The following is a 22393-nucleotide window of genomic DNA, read 5'->3' on the forward strand; positions in this document are numbered from 1 at the left end:
CACTCATATAATGCAGAAACACTCAAGCAAGCAAAACACGCGCAACGCGTGCAGGTATTTGTACTGGTGCAGAATAGTACAGCCTAGCGCATTTCACACAGGCTGCTAGAATTCACTTTCGCCAGAAAGTCGTGTATGCCTAAGGTTGAAAATAAATTATGTTTATAGTGAATGCCCCTATAAATGGTCTTATTTTTACGATTTAGTTTTAATCCAAATGATGCGTGTGCTAAGTGAGTGAACATCAAAGATCACACAACAGAAGTGTGCGCGCTCTCTCTCTCTCTCTCCCTACCGTTAAGCATTGTTTTACTTGCTTGTTTTTTACATATCCGCCCGAACTACAAACTTTCCAGTGATGTCTGTGAGAAAGGCATATTCGCTCGACAAGCTCGCGCATCTGCGCCGCCGTGCGCTCAATCCACTCAGCGTGCTTGGTTTATCAGCTCGCGCACATCAGCTATACAGGCGTTAATACTGAATGTTTAACGTTATATTCATTGCATACATATACTTCGTAGTAGACATCCTTAACTCCATTCTGCTGTCTGTTGTTAATGTTGTCGGTGTTTCTTTGTTTGAATATGGCGCTTATCACATGTCGTGTGGTATCGGCGTTTGGTATCGGGGTATTTTAACGAGTACGAGTACAGGAGCTCAGTATCGGGCCCGATACCGATACCAGGTGCATCCCTAGTTATCACAATGTTACTGAATCAGTACAGTATGTAATCAGTAAATATTTGCCCCAATATACATTATATTCTGCATTAGTTTAATAGTGTCGTTAAAGCTCTAAAAACTTTAATTTCGCCCCACACAGGTAACACGGAAATTAAAACAAAAAGTTGGATCACTTGTGCCGTTGCATTTCTATTGCACAGTCCTTTTCAAGTGGACATTTTTACAATGGAATTCACTGCAGTAAAGCGACAGGACAGTTGAACACATATTGATTCAGTTGCATGGGCTCAGATTTATGAATTTTGCCATAAATTACCATTCCATCAGTAATTTGTCGACATTAGAGATTTTTAGAAGGTATCAATATCGGTTGATATTGCATATATATATACTGTATAAACTATATGTCCACTCAATATGTAATTGTGCTGCACATTTTCCCTATCTTAACATTTAGATCACCTTAGCCATCATTTAGCTCACTTAAAGTTAATCTTTAAAAAGATGAATAATTTGAAAACACTGTAAAATGTCATCTTTAGAAAATGAATAACCATTTTTTATTCTGCAGATTATAATGTTGTGATGCCTATATTTAAATTTAAAAAGGCAAGTTTTAGTTTTTAGTGTTTTATTGTTCATTTGTTTAGACATAATAATCATACAGAATTTTAATATTGGCAATAACTTGAAAATAATTATGAGCTCATCGGTATCAACCAGAATTTCAACTGCGGTGCATTACTATTTCATTCCGGTTCCACACCGCTCACATACTCTGATCTGGGACGCCACAAACACAGGCAAGAGAAGTGACATAAAGAGTGCTGTTACAGTATTTATTAGCACTCTTGGAACGCCATTGTCACATAACAGCTTGTAGATTAATCCAAAGCGGAGAGCGTGACACAGAACGATTGAGATTCATGAAGACTTTAATGAAAACACAAAGCAAAGCTACACATACACTTTAAACACTGACATTAATGCAAAACATTGAACCAAGGAAACAGAGGGCTTTCATACACTGAAACCGGTAATTAACGAAACAGGCAACAGGTGTGTAACTAATGAGAAATTGTGGTAACAAATGAACGAGAGCAGAGACAATGAAAACCATGACCTAGAAACTAAACTGAACATGACAATGAAACTATAAAACTGAACAAGATGTGTTCGTGACAGCTGCTGTGTTTTTGGGCACCATAGACCGTTCCACTGTTATATTTGCTGTAACACTTTCGTTTAGGGACCAGTTCTCACTATTAAAGGGGTCATAGGATGCCGATTTTCCACAAGTTGATATGATACTTTAGGGTCTTAATGAAAGTCTGTAACATATAGTTTGGTTAAAATTTCTCAATGGTAGTGTAAAAAACACCTTTTTTATCCTGTCAAAAACAGCTCTTTTCAGATCAAGCCGTTTTTGTAGCATTTTCCTTTAAATGTTAATGAGCTCTGCTGACCCCGCCCCTCTCTTCCGAGCTGCTCTCTGAGAGACTATTTACTTTGTTTACTTTAGCCGCATTCATCGTGAAACTTGCTAATCAGCACATTATTAGGAAAGGCGATTTGCAAAGATTCATTACAAAACATTATACTCACTTCTTCTGTAGATGAGGCTGGATCATGAATGATTCGCGCGAACATAGACGCATTTATGTAGATCGGGGGCGCATTCCCTTCAGAAACAATATAATCCACTGCGAGTTCAGAGGCTCAGATGTCGGGAGTAAATGACGACTGCTATGTTCATTATTACATCCAACAACAACATTTGGGCGGCATTACGCAAATATTTCCACATAGTGAGGTAGATATGTGGGGGCGTGTTAGAATGAGCCGTTTTAGGGGGGCGTGGCAGAGTCTTAACTTTGATAAAGAATATCTCTTTGGTTTTGAGACTTTAGTCTTTGCAACTTCAGGGATCTTATCTATGCACAATCAGCTTGTAACACTCCAAAGAGAAAGGAAAACTTGAAATCGCATCATATGACCCCTTTAACATACCAGAAAAACCTTTACAATTTTTATCACAAGTACATTTAAATAATCTTTTAGAATAGGGAACACATATTCACTATTAACTAAGAGTTTTCCCTTAATAAACTCCTAATTTGCTGCTTATTATAGTTAGCAAGGTAGTTGTTAAATTTAGGGGTTAAGGGATCTACAACATGGCCATGCAGAATAAGGCATTAATTTGTGCTTTATAAGTACTAATAAACAGCCAGCATGCTAGTAATATGCATGCTAATAAGTAACTAGTTAATAGTGAGAATTGGACCTTAAAATAAAGTGTTACTTAATCTGGCCTTTTTCTCTAAAGTCAATTTTACAAAATGTTTGTTTTTATTATATTGTATTTATGATATTATGTTGTTGAATGTTTAATTTGTATATACCATGTAATACCGATACATCTGCCGATGAAGCTGATATGGCAATAAATGTAAATACAACCAACCGACCAGCTTATTAAGATGCATATTACTAGCATATTGGCTGTTTATTAGCACAAATTAATGCCTTATTTTGCATGTCCATATTTTAGATCCCTTAATCCTACTCAATAGCTAAACTTGACAACTATCAATAAACTCCTAATTTGTTGCTTAACAAGTTTATTGAGGCAAAAGTAGTTAATAGTGGGAATTGGTCCCCAAACTAAAGTGTGACCTGTTTGTATCATTGACTATTATAGTTTTTAATTTAAATTTTGTTAAGTTTTAGTTAACTATAATAACCCTTGGCTGTTCAGTTGATTTGAACATTTCGACACACTTATGGTGTTCAAAAATGCTATCAAGTTAGCCTCGATAGCTTTTTCACTCTGTCAAGCACAACAGGTTTTGAAGCACGGTCTGTTTATTGCTCATTTGCGTTGTCTGCTGTGTGTCAGTGTAAAGTTCAAAAGGACGAGCTGTGTGATCTGCGAGAGGAGGTGCAGGAACAGAAGGAGAGCCGGGTGAAGGAGGTGCAGGCCCTTAAGGAAGAGCTGCAGAGCACACAAAGTCATCTGCAGCAGCACAGAGATAACCTGGAGAGTCTGTGCCGAGAGCTGGAGACGGCCCACAGACAGCAGAGAGGCACGGAGGACGAGGTGAGACAGCGCAGCAGACTTCACTTTCACTATATCACAACTTCTGCTTCTATATATAAGTGTTTGTGTGTGCCAGGCCTCCTGCAGGGCGGCAGCTCTCCGCAGTCAGCATGCAGAGTTGATTGAGCTGAAGGCAGGTCTACTGGAGGCTGAGAAGCTGGCCACAGACGCAGAGGCACGACTGCAACCTCTTAGCGAAGAGACAGCTCAGCAGACTTCACTTTCACTATTTCATAACTTCTGCTTCTAAATATAAGTGTTTGTGTGTGTCAGGTCTCCGGCAGGGTGGCAGCTCTCCGCAGTCAGGATGCAGAGTTGATTCAACTAAAGGTAGGTCTACTGGAGGCTGAGAAACTGGCCACAGACGCAGAGGCACGACTGCAACCTCTTAGCGAATCCCTCGAGCTCTGCAAACACAAGTACCAGGCCTGCCTCAGCAAGATCGCACAACTAGAGATCAGTTTAGTTTAGTTTAGTTTTAGCAACTGCAGAGTATACTGGTTTTGACTATATTTCATATAATATTAATCCTTATTCTTTCCAGTTTGCAACAGAATATCCTTTTTCTGTTGAAAGTTTATTTTGTACTGTGCAATAAAATCTCTTTTTAATCAGCCATAACATGAAAATAATTATTTGAAAAGCTATGTAGTTGTACTTATACTCTAAAACAATACCTTCCAGTGTACCAGAAATTAGAAATACATTTTTCTTTAAAAATTCATATTTTTATTCAGCGATAAATTGATCACAATTGACATTAGATACATTTATATGGTTAAAAAATTCTGTACTTATGAACTTTCTATTCGTCAAAGAATCCTGAAAAAAAAAAATGTATCACAGTTTCCACAAAAATATGAGGCAGCACAAGTGTTTTCACCACTGATAATAATATGAAATATTTTTGAGCATCAAATCAGCATATTAGAATGATCTCTGAAGGATCATGTGACACTGAAGACTGGAGTAATAATGCTGAAAATTCAGCTTTGCCATCACATGAATAAATTATATTATATATATTATAGTACAAAACAGTTATTTTAAATTGTGATCATATTTAAAAATATAACTATTCTTTACTGTATTTTTTAGGAAAGAAATGCAACTTTGGTGAGCATAAGAGACTTTTTTCACGTTAAAAATTCTTTATAATTCTTTATAATTTTTAACGTGGAAAAAAGTGTACATACAATGAACCAGACAGAGAAAATCATGAAATCATCAGTTTTACTGTACTGTACTTGAAAATAACAACATTACTATAAATACTGGTATCGTATCAGTGTCATTATTGTAAAAAATGATTGTGATTTTAATGGTAAAAGACTGTAAAAATGCAATGGTAAAAATCTGTTAATTGTTTAACAGTAAGTTTCCTTACTATATCCAGTGAATAACTGTATATATCGAACCGTAATGTATTTGTACAGTAAAATACTGTTAAATTTACAGTTTTGGATGTGAAAAAGACCAAGTCACTGTTGAAAAAAATGTAAATTGACATTCAGAAAAAAAGGTTTTGTTTTTGCAGTGCAGCAAATACCAAACAGACTCGCATTTGGTTTATAAAAACGGATCCCTAATTACTCGTTTGCAACATTTTTGAGCTAAACTGAAACTATAAAGCACAAAGCAGCAGACATCGGTGGTGGTCCTGATATGCTTTTGGCTGTCGTTTGTGTCTCGTCAGGTGGCACAGAGGGAAGAGCAGGTCCTCCGTCTGAGGGCTCAGGTTGTAGCTCTGCAGGGGGATCTGCAGGTACACTGCGCCCAGCTGGAGAGTGGAGACGATGCCCTTGCCGCACTAAGCCAGCAGCTCCGAGACACGCTGGGAGAGCTGGAGCACAGCCGTAAACACAGCCAGGAGTGTGAGCTGCTCATCAGCTCTCTCAGAGACTCTGCTGCTACCCTTCGCCGACAGGTAACCCGACCAGAAACACCACTAACTAACCCACAGCTTGAGTAGGTGTGTCCCTTCATGGTGGCCCAAGTACATCTAGGTCATTCATGTCAAACAAATTTAGGCCTAACCCTACCTCTACACCTAACCATTAAGAATCACTAAACTCAAAGTGAATTTAAGGGATCCGATTGGTTGATTGGTCAGTGATGAACAAGATCTTCAATGAAAACAATTTTATTATCAATATTCTCAAACAACAAGATCAATATCATCATCAATTTAAAATAATAATAATAAATAAATAAATAGATGTTGAAGATGTTGTTATCTATATTACCTTTTTTCATTTTTAATAAAAAAGATAAAAGGAAAGGAAAAGGTATTTAAAAATATGATATCATTATTATATCAAGACAGTTGGATCAGCCTGACTTTACTATATACTTATTTTTTTAAAGCTATTAATGATGATATTAGTAATGGGGATGTTTTCACATATATTTAAATTTTATTACCTTTTTATGTACCTATATTGTAAAGAAAAAATGATAGTTCAAAGGTTGATAGTTTCATAGAACATTTTTATCACACAGTAGCATTTATTTGTTATTATTTCATAAATATCATTAAGTCTTGTCTTGTCATAAAAAAGATCACATGACTTTAATTGTAAGACAACAGTTTTTTCAAATATTAAAAAGCTGTAACACATTTTTGTTAAAATATACTTCTTGATAGTTATTAGATATTATTAATTTCTTACTTTATCTTTTTATGATATTAGGACAGTTCAACCTTATCACCCTGATATTTTGCTTCATGTCTCCCCCCAAAAATATAAAAATCAATTTTAATTAAAAAAAAAAATAGAAAAGAAAACATGCTCCTCATAGAAGAGGTATATTCAAGTCATTGTATACGTTTTTAATGTGTTTAAAAAAGTTATTAGATCCATCAAAACAATGAGCATCATGTCATTGACCCAGGAATATTACTCTAGGGATGTTGATCCAGAAAAGTTGTCCTACTTCTGCAAAACCACTGTATATTCACACCTGTGAACTATTAAATCGAGTATGAGAAAGGCTGCAGATCTGAACTATGAATGCCCCATAATGCAACAGACTTAACACACTCGTCTCCTCCCTAGAGTTGAATTCTGTTGGGTTCGGATTGCATATCAAGCCAATTGAAATCTAGTTACCGCACATAACAGTGGAAAGTGGCTTGTTAGTGCAGCCTGAGGTGTGAACACAATGGGGAAGCGAATCTACGCCATTCTCCGGGTGCAAAAGCCAATCTGAGCATCAGATACGTTTGAGTTGTTCTTACTGGATTGTATCGATCCAGGTCAAAACCCTCACTTTTCTCACTATTTGAAGAGAGAGCATTTTCAGGTGTTTCATTTCCCCCAGTGTCAGAGAGAGAGCTGTGTGTGGCTCTCTTGAGGAATTCTGGGAGTTGAAGTTGCTATTGATTCATAGTTGTTGGGTAAGGTTTGCATGTGTGGCCCTTTCAGACACAGCGACTGGTGTTTAAATGGACCTGAAGTTGTTTTGATTTGCGTGTACATTCACCGGGAGGGTGGCTGGGTGGTGTAAAGTGGAAAAGCCTGCTGGGTCTGCGGTGTCTGCTTGAAATAATGGGCATTGCTCTCAGCGGTGGAGGGACAGGCCTTGTCTACAGCCCAGCGGTCATCTCTGTCGGATACAGTGCACACTAGGTGTGAGGACCTTCCTGCTCTACCTTCCCGTGCCTTTTTCTCCTCAAGCACCTCCAGCTTCTCCTCTCAGATACCTGTGATGCCCAGCATCCCATTAACAATCCCTAAACATCACACTCATACATGCTATATTGATCCAGCTGTTTTCAGGCAGGACCTCAGAGTCAGAACACACACGTCCTTCAGCCGTTCACCAATGTCTCCTTCCCGTACGTGTAAGCTCCCCTTAATTGTTCCCGCTCACTCAGAACCTGCTGGGCTGTCGGCATTGCAGCACATAACCCTCACCAGAGTGAGAAGGAAAGCTTCCTTTATCTGTGATTGTGATGTAAAACAATCACATCAGTCAATCGCCTCACCTCATCGTCTTCATTCTCAGTGGAAGCTGTCGACCGTAATATACTCGTAGACAGACTGCTGTGTAGCACTCTCTGAGATGATCCTCAGCTGGACTAGGGGCCTTCTAACTATTTTAATACAACTATTGTAAGTGTTAGTTCACTCAAACATGAACTTGTTGTCATTTACTCACCCTCATGACCTATCAAACCTGTATGACTTTCTATCTTCTGTGGAACACAAGTGTTGAATGTGCAGGTTGTTCTTTCCATAGAATTATAAACTGGGACCGATGCTTTCAAGATTCAAGAAAAGTGCAAATGCATCATAAAAGTATCCTAAAAGAAGTCTGTAAATCTTCTGAATTGATATAATAGCTTTGTGTGTGATTTTAGTCGTTATTTATCAATAATCTTCCACTCCAGTGGACTGTTATCTACTCATTGAGTCAACTAGTCTCATTTCTAAACAAATCATTCAGATCGGTTTTGTGTACTCTGAACTGAAATGAACATTTCATTCATAAATTAGACATAGCTACTGCTCTCATGCAGCTTCTTTCTTTTGCAGAACACAAAAGAAGATATTTTGAATAATGTTGGTAACCATCAGTTACCATTGACTTCTATTGTATGGACAAAAAAAACACAGTGACATTTCTCAAATATCTTCCTTTATGTTACACAGAAGAAAGAAAGTCAATAAGGATGGAATCACATGGGAGTGAATAAATGGTCAGTTTTTTTTTTTTTGATGAACTATCGCTTTAAGCACATTTTGTTTATTATTTATTTATTTATCATTCATTTATAAGTCCTTTTATTATTAATTTTAGTCCTCTTAAAATTAACTTAAGATCTTATTGTATTATTTATTTTAGTCCCCTTAAAATTAACTTAGGGTCTTAATTTTGTTTTGATTAGATGTCTGATGATTTTATGTCTATTTCTTGTTTATATTGTGCCTAAGGCACTATAATAATAATAATAATAATGTTTAATTTATATAGCGCCTTTCCCAATCTCAAGGACGCTGCACAATGACAAAATCAAATAAACAATCATGTTATACATAGATGGACAAGACATTTGCCAAGTCCAGAACATGCGGTTGCAGTTGCATACCACAGTAATAATACAGTATCATAATCACACACACAAAAAAAAGAGAGAATAACAGGTAATATTGGTTGAACATACAGGTTTTGAGTTTAGACTTAAATTCGTGGAGTGTGGTTATTGTTTGAAGAGCCAGGGGCAATGTGTTCCAAAGTTTGGGAGCCATAACAGAGAAAGATCTACCTCCCATAGATAATAGGCGAAATCTCGGAACACAAAGAAGTTCATCTCCAGATGATCGAAGTGACCGAGAGGGAATATATGGAGAAAGCAGGTCAGAGAGATAGGTAGGTGCAAGACCATAGAGTGACTTAAAGGTAAGCTGAAGAATTTTATAAATGATATGAGAGGACACAGGTAGCCAGTGGAGGTTGAACAGAATAGGAGTGATATGTGCAGACCGTTTAGTGTAAGTTCGCATTCTCGCAGCAGAATTTTGAATATATTGCTATCGAGATGAGTAATGATAATCCGGAAAAAAAGAGCGTTACAGTAATCAAGGCGGGATGTGATTAAAGCATGTACTAGTAATTCAGCATCTTTTGGGCTGATGAAGGAACGGAGTTTGGCAATACGGCGAAGTTGAAAAAAATGCAGCTTTGGAGAGCTTACCAATATAAGCATCTAGGTTTAAAGAAGAGTCAAGAATGATACCTAAGTTTTTAACTGTGGTAGATGGAATAATTGATGTGGCTTCGAGGTCAAATCTAGGGGCATTTGTTATGTTTTTTGTTACAGTTGGGGGCCCGACAAGTAAGATATCTGTTTTAGTCAAATTCAAACTGAGAGAGTTGGAGCTAAGCCAGGTCTTTAACTCATTGACGCATGACAATAGAGATGCAGTCTGGTGAATAGAGTCAAGTCGGCAGGAAGTGTATATCTGAATATCATCGGCATAGCAGTGGTACTGTAAACCATGGCGGCGAATAATTTGTCTGAGGGGCATAATATAAATAATAAATAATAATGGCCCTAGGACTGAGCCCTGTGGCACACCCTGTTTAAGAGGGACAGAGGGAGATTTATATTATGTATGGTGATGTAGTATTGTCTGTCCATCAAATATGAGGAAAACCAGGATAACGCAGCTCCTGAGATGCCAGTCTTTGAGAGGTGCATGAGTAATAGCTTATGAGAGACAGTATCGAAAGCTGAGCTGAGATCGAGTAGTAGAAGTATAGAAAGATTGCCCAAATCACCAGAAAGGATGAGGTCGTTTATAACCCTTACTAGAGCAAATTCAGTACTGTGTTGCGAACGAAAACCTGACTGAAATATATCAAAGTGTTCATTGAGAGTTAGAAATGACTGCAATTGAGCAGCAACAACCTTTTCCATGATTTTTGAAACAAACAGTAGGTTGGAGATTGGACGATAATTAGTGTAATCAATTATTAAATTGCCAGTATGATATGTGCAATGTATAAGCATCTAGGTTTAAAGAAGAGTCAAGAATGATACCTAAGTTTTTAACTGTGGCAGATGGAATAATTAATGTGGCTTCGAGGTCAAATCTAGGGGCATTTGTTATGTTTTTTGTTACAGTTGGGGGCCCGACAAGTAAGATATCTGTTTTAGTCAAATTCAAACTGAGAGAGTTGGAGCTAAGCCAGGTCTTTAACTCATTGACACATGACAATGGAAATGCAGTCTGGTGAATAGAGTCAGGTCGGCAGGAAGTGTATATCTGAATATCATCGGCATAGCAGTGGTACTGTAAACCATGGCGGCGAATTATCCGCCTTAGGTTGGCCCCTCCAGCGCCCCGGGCATCAACACGACTCCCCCAAGAAAGGTTCCTTTCTTTTCCTAGCTCGTTGTTTTATGTCTTTAACAGCAACATACAGTGTAACATCATGAAACATTATCTTCATTAAGCCTGAGCCCATTTGGGATTGTTTCGTATTCAGTCTTCAGTTCTGACAGCACTGTGCTGAACTGATTTATCTTTCTCAGAAGGAAAAACTTAACAGGCATTAGGGCCTGTTATCAGACCTTAACGACCGAAAAGAGGAAAATAGAGACCAGATCGAGGCTGATCTGTGGTTTTATATGCTCTTTTGCAGTTCAGAATAATGAATGCCCACTCTTTCTCTCCAGATTACTACTTATTTCCCTATTTTCTAACTATTTTTAAAGGGATAATTTAACTAATTTCCAGGGTCATATGAGAAATCAGAAAACTATGGGGCATGTAATAAACTGCATTATCCTGGTTTATGAATATTAATTAGGTGATAGATCATTTGTCACCTAATTAATATTCAGTAGTCTTAACTAAAAGACAGGTAAATGGGCACTACTGGGCTGTGAGGTTATTCAAGATATATGTTTTAGTATATGTGTTCCCTAGGAATGAAACCCATGACCATCGTGTTTCTAGAGCCCATGTAATTACAGGAAGACAATTATCAGGTTTATTGCCCCCTAAGTTATGATTATGTAAATAGCCTGTTGTTTTATATGAATTTAAATCTAAAAACTGTCTGAGAGCTGAGTGTGTATGTGTTTTCTAGGCTGAAGAGCGGGAAGAGATGGTAGTGAAAACACAGGCTGATTTTTCCATCTACCGGGCCACTCACGTTCACTCCGACTCAGACTATGAATCCCAGCTGTCCCGCGTTCAGGAACTAGAGCACGTGAGTGAAGGACTATCATTGTTTGTCTTTGTAGTTGAAAGAAACACCGCATGCTACTCTCACATCTGCATGGATCCATCACGGTAATCTCTGCCTGTTACAAAAATGGGCTTTAAATGGACCCACCTGCTCCCCGTGTCATACGTTACTGTATGCATTGACACCGTGCAACTTGGGGACTATTTATCAGGCTTTGATTGAAACCAGAGAGGCTTCGTACAAGTTCATGGGCACCTTTGTGACTAATTGTTTGTTATGTCAGAGTGGCAGTGAGCCATCCAGCTTTAATGGAGTGTAGTGGAGCGATCCATCAGGCTGTCGGAGAGCTCGCGCGTCAGCCGAAGTGTCAGCGATTTGTCGCGCTCTACGCCAACAGCGACGTGATTTAGTGCCCCCCTCACGCCACTGCCCACCCGCTCCCCCTTCTCAGATTGATTACCCTTCTGTCCCGCTGACAGTGCCCACCATCTTCTGGCAACCTTTTAGCAGGGTTTTATAGATGATTCGAGCACCTCGTTTGGCTATTTATACATCTGTAAGTGGCCATGAAATATAGATTTGTCTTGACACATGTTGGCGTTGGAGCGCTGAGTCCAAGTGCCCCGTGACACCTCGTTATTTTAATGGTGCCAAACGAAGGGCCCCCAACCTTGCCCGTGTTTGCTGATTATACCTCTGCTATATTAGTTTCACAATCAGATCTCGCTAAAACCTGTCCCGTTTGCATGCAGCAGACAGACACATGGCGTCGAGAGCACGGGTACATGTTACCACCGCTGTTACACGCCGGTTCACCTGTCAGAGCCGTGACGTGCGAGCGCAACCCGGTTCCCAGGGTAATTAAGAGATGGCACCCACACATAGAGCATCCCTGAAACTTAATTGAATGGTTAGCGCATCAAAAACGCAGGCTGCCAGATTGGAGGCGACACCTGTCAGGGACAAACCGGGTGTTTGTCTTGTGTCGAAACCTCAGCAGGCGTATTACGCAGTTGGGATGCTAAATGAAGGCCAGACTGGAGAGGAATGGAGTCGAAGAGGCGAGCGGAAGCAGTGGGCGTAGAGATAGCCTTAGGGATGGAGACAGCTCGGGGAAGAGGGGGAATTCTTATCCGCCTTAGGTCGGCCCCTCCAGCGCCCCAGGCATCAACACGACTCCCCCAAGGCACAGTCACAGAAGTTTGACAGCTGTGTGACGACTTCGCATGTTAGTGGAGATGTGTGTGTGTGTTTGTCCTTAGGCGCTGTTCCAGTTGCTGGAGCGCTGCGGTCAGAGTGCCCAGGAGTTGCGGGTCTGCCAGCTGGAGTTGGCACGGCACCGAGATGCCAGTACGACAGGTGAGTGAACTCGCAGTTCACTTTCTCACTCGATTCTCACACTGATTCCAATCAGCCGTGTGTTTTGCAGAGGTGCATCGTCTGCAGGAGCAGGTGAGAAAGCTCCAGGCGGATGCAGCGGATGAGGGCCGGAGACGAGCACAAGTTGATTCTCTGGAACAGAAGGTAGCCAGTCTAGAAGGAGAGCTACAGGCAGCTCAAAGGCAGTGTGACCAGGTAAACAAGTATACACACACTGTATGTACAGATCAGATATGCTTTGCCTGTGGCGGATTCTCACAGTCACTCTCTCTCAGGCTATCCAAAAGAGAGACGCCCTACTTAGACAATCCGAGGCTGATCTTCTGCAGGCGCGGGAGAAGATCCGAAGCAAGGCGGCGGAGGCAGAGAGGCAGGCCGTCTCTGCTCGAGGGCTAGAAGCTGATCTGCAGAGAGCCAAGAAAGAGAAAAGGCAAAGGGAGAAAGAGTGTGCCTCACTCAAAACACAGATGCTTCAGCTCAGAGAACAACTGAAGGAGTATCACGCCACCTGCAGAGACACAGGTAACACAGAGCAGAACACCTGTAGAACTTTTATGGTGGATTGCCATGATGTAAATAATTCTAAAAAGCATAGAGTATACTTTATGCTCTTAGAAGATTGGCTGAAACTGCAAATACAGCAGCCCCAAGGAGTATTTGGACACCTAAGCCAAACTCGGTGCTGGGTAGATTACTTACAAATTGTAGTCAGTTAATGATAGCAAATTACATGACAAAAAATGTAGTTATTAACATAAACAATTTAGGTAATATATTTTGACTACTTTTTGATTACTTTTGACCTAACTTGTTTTATCACATTAATTTGGATAGGATAATCCATATTGTACCATATTGATATTAAAATACAAAGAAAATAAATCCCATTCTTTGTTATCAGCAACATGAAGTGCATTAAATGTCAGGGTTATCCAAACGGTGGTTTTCTTGAAGGAACTGCAAGGGTTCATAAGTTAATGGAAATCTAATAATTAATTAAATCACAAAAATGTAAAATTAAAATAAATAAAAACAAATCAAAATAAAATACACATAAAAAGTATTAAATATTGTATTTGTTTATTTGCATGTTACGTGACCATTAAACATTAACCAACAAATCTAAAAGTCTTTCTGAACACATATAATTGAAAAGCTTTTTAGAAATGAAATCTTAAAATATAAACAAAGGGATAATAAATAATTTAAGACTAATTTATTAACATTGTCTAAATAATATATAATCATGTTATCGATAGAAATGGAACTGTAGCCTGATTATGAGTTTTTTTAAATGTATTACACACTAAACTACACCTGTGCTTACTCTGATAGGACACATTCATTAAAAATCACATTCAGTCTTGGGGCCAGCTGATTAAAAGTATTTGTTAAAATGGCTCAGAAAAGTACATTTGGTTCCAAGAAAGCTTGTTTCTTCCGTTTACTATCAAATGTGGTAGACGGAAACTCAAATGTGCTTGCTTGACCCGCAAGAACAAAGCATGGGAATTCATGCTGGTCTAATTTGGTCATTTCAGCAGGGCAGTGATTTTCTCTTGATTTTGCAAGAGATAACCCATTGCATTTAAATCTGTGTGATAGAGCATGTGGGTTTGTCAGAATATGCATGTGCACCTGTTTGTGTTCTTCAGCAGTCTCCCGTCTGAAATGAAACAGCCCATCAATTCAGAGCCTCAAGCCATCAGATACATGCACATCTTCACACACACCACTGTGGGAATGATGCTCGTTAGAAACAATATCCTCAACATAGATGAAGACAGGCAGATGTGGCCGTGGTATAACCTTGAAAGGGATTAGTATGAGCGACAACATATAATGACTTAGACTTAATGAAGTTTTGAATATATACATTTTTGATATAAGACTTATTCAGATTTATATAAGATTTATTCAGCAAGGATGCATGAAATTGATCATTGTCATTCCAGTCATTTAAGTGACATGTACAGATGTGTACACTGTAATAAATCAATCAATCGATCAATACATGCATGCTGTTTATTTGAACTTTCTATTCAGCAAAGAATCCTGAAATAAAATGCATCAGGGTTTCCAGTATATTAAATATAACAGTACAACTGTTTTCAACATTGATAATAATGAGAAATGTTTCTTGAGAAGCAAATCAGCATAGAATAACTTCGGAAGGATCATGTGACACTCAAGACTGGAGTAATGATGCTGAAAATTCATTTACCATCACAGGAATAAATTATATCTTAAAATGTTACAATAGAAAACAGTATTTAAAACAAAAGTAATATTAATGTTACTATGATATTTCTGTTTTTTTACTGTATTTTTGCTCAAATAAATATAGCCTTGTAAAGCATAGGAGATTTCTTTCTAAAAAATCTTATAGACCCAAAACTTTAGAATAATATAAATAGTATTTAAATAGTATAAACACTGTATTCAGGGTTTTAGTTTGTCAGACAACCAGTTTGTCCACAGGTTAGTGAATAACACCCTCAAACATAGTGCAATTTTTAAAATAGAAATCAGGCATGTAAAAGTAAAAACTACAAATATTTGGCTACCCAGCAAATGAGCTATACTGTATGCATCTTTTATTTCTCAAGTATACATTATTACATTTTAAAATACATTCAAATAGAACACAGTTATTGTAAATTGGAATAATATTCCATTATATCACTGTTTTACTATGTTTTTTAAACAAATAAATGCAGCCTTCTTTTTCAAAAAACATCTTACAGACGTCAAACATTTGAACGGTAGTGTATATATTGTTATACGTATCCGGAACTCTGATACTCTTGAAGTGAAATCAAAAATGTTTTATATGTGTGTATGTTTCAGCTCAGGAGCTGACGCAGCAGCAGGAGAAAGTGCAGCTGTTGGAGAGAGGTCAGCGTCTGGCTCAGGAGCAGCTCTCAGAGCGTGTGACGGAGGTGGTGCAGGCAGAGAAAGCCCAGAGGAGACTCCAGGCAGAGCTCAAGAGAATAACAGACAGTCTGGAAAGCACCCAACAGGAGCTGCAGGACTCACGGTAAACTCAAAATCAGGGGGTCAGCCTGGTCCAGTTAGCCCCTACTGGTAGATGCCACAACTACACAATTATACGGGAAAAAATAGATGTCCATTCAAAAGTAACTATGTATTCTGACAAAACTGTTTGCAGCAACATACAATCATAGCTGATAATAATGAGAAATGTTTCTTGAGAAGCAAATCAGCATAATTGAATGATTTCTGAAGGATCTGGTGACACTGAAGACTGGAGTATGAGAAAAGACTGGATGATGCTGAAAATTCGGATTTCCCATCACAGGAATAAATTACATTTTAAAATACATTCAAATAGAACACAGTTCACTGTTTTACTATGTTTTTTAAACAAATAAATGCAGCCTTCTTTTTCAAAAAACATCTTACAGACGTCAAACATTTGAACGGTAGTGTATATATTGTTATACGTATCCGGAACTCTGATACTCTTGAAGTGAAATCAAAAATGTTTTATATGTGTGTATGTTTCAGCTCAGGAGCTGACGCAGCAGCAGGAGAAAGTGCAGCTGTTGGAGAGAGGTCAGCGTCTGGCTCAGGAGCAGCTCTCAGAGCGTGTGACGGAGGTGGTGCAGGCAGAGAAAGCCCAGAGGAGACTCCAGGCAGAGCTCAAGAGAATAACAGACAGTCTGGAAAGCACCCAACAGGAGCTGCAGGACTCACGGTAAACTCAAAATCAGGGGGTCAGCCTGGTCCAGTTAGCCCCTACTGGTAGATGCCACAACTACACAATTATACGGGAAAAAATAGATGTCCATTCAAAAGTAACTATGTATTCTGACAAAACTGTTTGCAGCAACATACAATCATAGCAGTATTTTATTATAACTGACATCGCAGCTCAAGTCTTCATTTCCCTGTGACTCCTAAGTGATTAGTCACATGGTAATTACAACTCAACATATTGGCTCAAAAACAGTTCGGTGTCCAGAATTAAACACCTGTGAGCAAAAATGACAGCATGCAGGTTGCTTACTTTCTCAGCATTGACTGTTTTCCAGTGTGCTTGAATGCAGTTTGAGTGATTAGTTGGACAGCATAGTACAGCAGACAGCTTTCCAAACTCAGTTCCTCAGGATGACACTCTCATATCACACTCATATTAAGGCAGCTAGTGAAGCTATGAGACGATTAATCCAAATTTCTCAGCTTTATACTGCCTTCAAGTCATGTGTGAATGATCGTATTTACCAGATGAGCACACATGAACACCACCACAATACCAGTATTACCAGTGGGAAACCCTGGATTTTCTTTGAGCCCTGATTTTCTCTATTTAGGTCTATTTTAGGCATATTTCAGGGTAAATACAACTTAAGCTCTATGGATGGCAGCTGTCGATTACCAAAGAAAACTATTTGGTCATTTAAAATGAAGGTAGTAATTTAAAACTACATTTCCCATGATGCTCTATGGTAGCCTGATAATAGAGTGCAACAGTCAGGATCCGGAAGTAAAATCCTATTCATTTTCTCCATAGGGGAATTGATTTTTAACTTTTACAGACAGGCCTACTGTGAGCTACGGTGTTGTTAATCGATGGAATATGCTTTTGTTGAAGCCATCAGTGCATATTGTTTCCGGTTATTTTTTGAATAATCCTGTTTAACAGCAGGATTCTGGGTGAGAAACTACATTACCCATAGTTTTGTAAAAAAAAAAAATATATAAATCTTTATCAATCAGAGAATCTCCCTATGCTCTCAAAAATGCTTAAATATATGCATGCATAATATGCATATTTTGCAGATGTATTGTTCCTGTATATATAATCAACATCTTTAAATCAATAGTTTTATATTCCTCCATTGTATTTTTTTCAATTATGTAATTCGCAATGCATCATTGGACTGTAGATCTTTCTTATTAAAGCTGTTAAATCTCAAAACTTTTTTTGTTCGTTTTTTAAATGCGTCTTTGCTTAAAATTAAAGTTTGTAATGTTGCTATGACTTGGTAATAGTTTATTTCTCTTTAACAAAGACTTTTTAAACCCCCTTATGGAAAGAATACTTCTGGAACCAAGGGCACTGTTGCACTCTATGGAAGCCTTGATAAAGTACACATCAGTTGCACACCTAATATACATTATTTGCTCTCGATTTTGTGTTGCAGTTGCTAAAAAGCTTCTTTGGCTGAAAAAAAAAAACATGCATTTTCTTTGATCAGATAGCTGTCCAATCACTAAAAAATGATGTATAAATGCCCTCCAAAACGCATTCGAGATGAATTGCAATCTGATTGCACAAACCATTTCAGGAGGCAGTTTGAGGGTGCTTTTACGTCTGTAGTTCGGTTCATTTGGTCCAGACCAAGGACAAAAATTATACATTGTGGCATTTTTCAGCCATTTTGGTTCCTTTTCACACCACACTGATTGCTGAGGGGGCCAACTACAACAAGTCACATTTCAAGATGAGTGTGAAAATAGATTTATTTATTTTAAAAATATAGTTGCCAAATGCATAGGCTTTCTAGCATTAATATGATGCTACTATAGCAACAATTTAGGACAGTCCGTTTCACAAAGTTGCATTTTAATTGTTACATCTGACACACAAACTTCCCGCGCAAGCGGTTCAACTAAGGATGCAGCACTACTGAGTAAGCTATCAATGTATGATGAAATCATTTTTTAATGTTTGATAGAGGGCTAGATGATAGTTGATTATTTCGCTGTATTGTTATTGTTTGTTGCTGTTCAAGTTGTTCTAACTTAAAATGCTGCATCTGTTAAATGGGTCGCAATGAATGTGTTATGTCAGGGAACACACACAAAACATGGAACAGAGTCTGACAACTTGTCCTTATTTGTGGTAAAACTGCTGCCTTATTTCCTGGATGTCAGATTTTCGAATTAGGTGGCTATGCGATTTTGTTTTATTCAATACTCTGCCATCTGTATTTGCAAAGTGTAGTAGGGTCATTCACTCAGAACGCATTTTATCATTCCACTGCTGTACTTTTCCATTGTAGCCTATTTCAATGTAAATGCGCTACTCGACGTCTTTGAATGCTGTTCTCGTCTCAGGTCTTTATAGCAGCTTCTCATTCTAAAACATGGCGCTCAAGTTCAAATAAATTCAGTGGAAGTTGTTTTTTTTTTTTTTTTTTTTTTTTTTTTTTATTTTCCCCTTCTTTTACTTTGTGCTACTTCATCGCCCCTTTTCGTCACCTCAGCCGCCCCCTCATCAGTGCTGGGCTGTCGCCGGCTCTGCCTCATCCCATAATGCACAGCGCAGCTGACTACGGAAGCTTGTTTAGTCCAAAATTGTGCAGTACTTTTTGTTTCAGTTAGGTTCTTCCCAAAACTGCAAAAAATGAAACTGCTGCAAATGCAACTCAATGGTCAGCATTGCATCTTGAAGTTTAAGATACAGCCATCTTCATTAAAAGGGGTGAATGCTGAATTCTCTCACCAGTGCTGATGACGTTCTCTCAGCTGTTGAGGCCTTTGATTTTGAAATGATCTAATGATAGATAAAACGCAGTGTGTGTGTTTTGCTTGAACTTGTTGAATTTTCATATAGCAAGTGAAGTGTAAGTGAAGGTTGGATTTATATTAGTTTTGCTGAGACACATTTACTGTATGTGGCCAAGTTTAAATGAAACAAACCAGATAGCTATCTGATTAATACAAACCCATGAAGTTACAAATGTGTAAATTTGCTCCATTATGTTCCAAACAAAATCACTTCAATGCACAGTCATAATTACATAATTATACTATATGAACCCATAATTATGAGCTTCCCAGGAGGACTTGCATGCAGCATCAGCTAGGGAGAGAGAGAATGGGATTGGGACTCAAACCGGGTTCCCAGTGATCCAACAGCTCTTTCATTACATGTCTTGAGCATGTGCACACTCCACTGTGCCAGTGTCTCTGACACTAACCGAGTTTTATTAAGCGAAGCTGCAATTCTCAGGACAGTTCAGAGTGTGTTTTTGCCTTCATGACCCTTGGCGTGCTACTTTTACCTCTCGCTCTGCCCTCCTATGAGAAGGTGTGCTGCTCAATGGAGGAATCACCGTGGGTCTGGATCCATGTGTGAAACAGATGTTTAACTGGCTGGAAGAGGACGAGAAAGCGCATCTTAACTAGCACCTTGCCAAAGGTCTCTTGTTCAGTCAGCCATCCGCTGGTGCTCAGCACAACTTCCCATCTGCCAATACGCATTACAGAGGATTTAGTAATTAAGTGGTAAGTTGAGGACTAAATTGGGTGTTTGTGGGCCACAGATCTACCCGGAGGTCCCTGCAGCCATGCAGATAGGGGATTCTAATTGCTAGGGATATTGATCATTCCCGGCGAGGGTGTGTTGGGGGATTTCAGGAGCGATCGATTAGCTGTTACCATGGCCGCTTCGCCAATAGCAGAGAAAGAGGTAGGAGATGCTTTCGTGGGATCTCCCCACGCACTTCAGCACCTGAAAAAGTGACACATCACCTAGTCAACCACCCGCTTCGGTGCCCAGACACTTCACTTGTTTGGGTTTCATCTGAAGGTCGAGAAGGTTTGGGTTTGGTCAATAACTCTCACTTCTGCTGCAGTAAGCGTTTTTCTTGCCTTTCCAATTCTTTTGTGAGGGATTAGAGACGCTACGGTCAGTCTGACTTGTAGTTGGGTGTGATTTGTTGATCCATGCTGAAACGGTGCACGAGCTCATCGCCGCCCTGCTCTTGTAATTAGTTTCGGCCACGCTTATTAAATATTCACGCTTGCCTTCTCTAATTAAATCTAACCTTTCTCTCATGCTTACCGTTCCAGCATGTTATCATGCCTTAATTAAGATGCGTTCTGGTCTGTCTGACTGACTAGCTGAGTTGGAGAGAGATGTTCTGGAAGATGTTTTGCTGTGGACTGAAGTGTCCCATTCTCTCATACCCATACACAATTTGCTCTGTAAATAAATATCCCACATTCCATGCCATGCTAAAAAAAAGACCAGCTTAAACCAGACTTGGCCTCAGACGGTCCAGAGTCCGTTCACTGACCATCTAATGCACATAAGAATGGTTGGCATACTTTAATTATTATGGAAATAATATACTTAAAGGAATAGTTCTCTCAAAAAAGAACATTTGCTGAAAATGTACTCACCCTCATGCCATCCAAGATGTACATTAGATGAGTTTATTTCTTTATCAAAACAGATTTGGTGAAATGTAGCATTACATCACTCGCTTACCAGTGGATGCTCTGCAGTGAATGGGTGCCGTCAGAATGAGAGCCCAAACAGCTGATAAAAACATCACAATAATCGATGTGACTCCAGTCAATCGGTGATCAATCAGAGTCAATCTTGCAAAGTGAAAAGCTGCGTGTTTGTAACAAACGAATCCATTATTAAGGCATTTTAACTTTGAACCGTCGCTGCTGGGCAAAATACAAGTCCATAATCATTTTTAATGCTTCCTCCATTCTAACGGCACCCATTCACTGCAGAGGATCCATTGTTGAGCAAGTGATGTAATGCTAAATTTCTCCAAATCTGTTTTGATGAAGAAATGATGAAGACAAACTCCCCTACATCTTAGATGGCCTGAGGGTGAGTAAATTTTCGGCAGATTTTTATTTTTGAGTGAACTGTTCCTTTAAGCACGAACTGAATGCAATACTTCCAGACATTTAATTGCATGTTACTTACAATTAAATTAAAATGTATCATAGTTCAAATTTATATTCAATGCAAGTAGCTGAACTAGTCATGTACTAGTGAAGTAGTGAACTAGTTTTGACCCACTTAAGTAGGACTTAAGCACATTTTTATGTGTAATTTCATAATTCTATTGTCTTTGAAATATGGTTAAAGTGTATTGCTGAATGTACTCGCTAACTGGCTGTAATTTCTATTGAAACTTTTATGTAATGTATTTAAATATATTTGTAATTACATATTTGTAATGATGGAGTTGCAATTTAATACATTTAAAATATATTAACCTTAACTCTTTCCCTGCCAAACACGGAATTTTCCGGGTTTCTGTGTTCGGGGGCACTATTACGCATCTGAATGAGTCCACAATCACCCGATCAAAAACACAGGAGAGGAAGACGCAGAAACGAGCAATTTCATATGTAAGCAGATGCATATGAAAAAAAATGCGATCATCAACAATAAACAGCATATAAATGAAAACTTCCTAATGTTACAGAGTGAAATGACGATCCCGGACGTGGTAAAGGACTGTGAAGCTTTGGGGGTGTTGATGGAAGCGCTCTACTGCATCTATGCTTTGATCATCGGAATGAATATGATCCAGATGTAGTCTTTGATAAAAATGCTTTTTGATCAAAGTGTTGCTTTTTTGTGAAACTTACCTACATACAGGTGTTGATAAAAAAAAAGAATGCTTGAAGCTTGAATAAAACGAATTGTTTGTTGTTGTTGTTTAAAAGTAGAGGCACTGTTCTTTATTTTGATGTATTGCATGTTCAGATATTCATACAACAAAATAT

The 22393-nt window shown here is 38.7% G+C and overlaps 1 protein-coding gene across 1 annotated transcript in view; it reads left to right on the forward strand.

Annotated features, from left to right (window-relative positions):
* Nucleotides 1–22393, forward strand: part of LOC107659105 (centrosome-associated protein CEP250-like) — a 165803-nt gene that overhangs the window by 115528 nt on the left and 27882 nt on the right. Inside the window, exons 10-19 of the mRNA XM_016447933.1 lie at nt 3587–3787; nt 4061–4252; nt 5484–5714; nt 11393–11515; nt 12757–12853; nt 12924–13069; nt 13204–13396; nt 15725–15914; nt 16001–16014; nt 16406–16595. Coding sequence (XP_016303419.1) covers nt 3587–3787; nt 4061–4252; nt 5484–5714; nt 11393–11515; nt 12757–12853; nt 12924–13069; nt 13204–13396; nt 15725–15914; nt 16001–16014; nt 16406–16595 — 1577 coding nt within the window. The remainder of the gene's footprint in view (nt 1–3586; nt 3788–4060; nt 4253–5483; nt 5715–11392; nt 11516–12756; nt 12854–12923; nt 13070–13203; nt 13397–15724; nt 15915–16000; nt 16015–16405; nt 16596–22393) is intronic.

The sequence above is a fragment of the Sinocyclocheilus anshuiensis genome, unplaced genomic scaffold, assembly GCF_001515605.1.
Source record: "Sinocyclocheilus anshuiensis isolate Anshui unplaced genomic scaffold, SAMN03320099.WGS_v1.1 scaffold87, whole genome shotgun sequence".
Lineage (NCBI taxonomy): Eukaryota > Metazoa > Chordata > Actinopteri > Cypriniformes > Cyprinidae > Sinocyclocheilus > Sinocyclocheilus anshuiensis.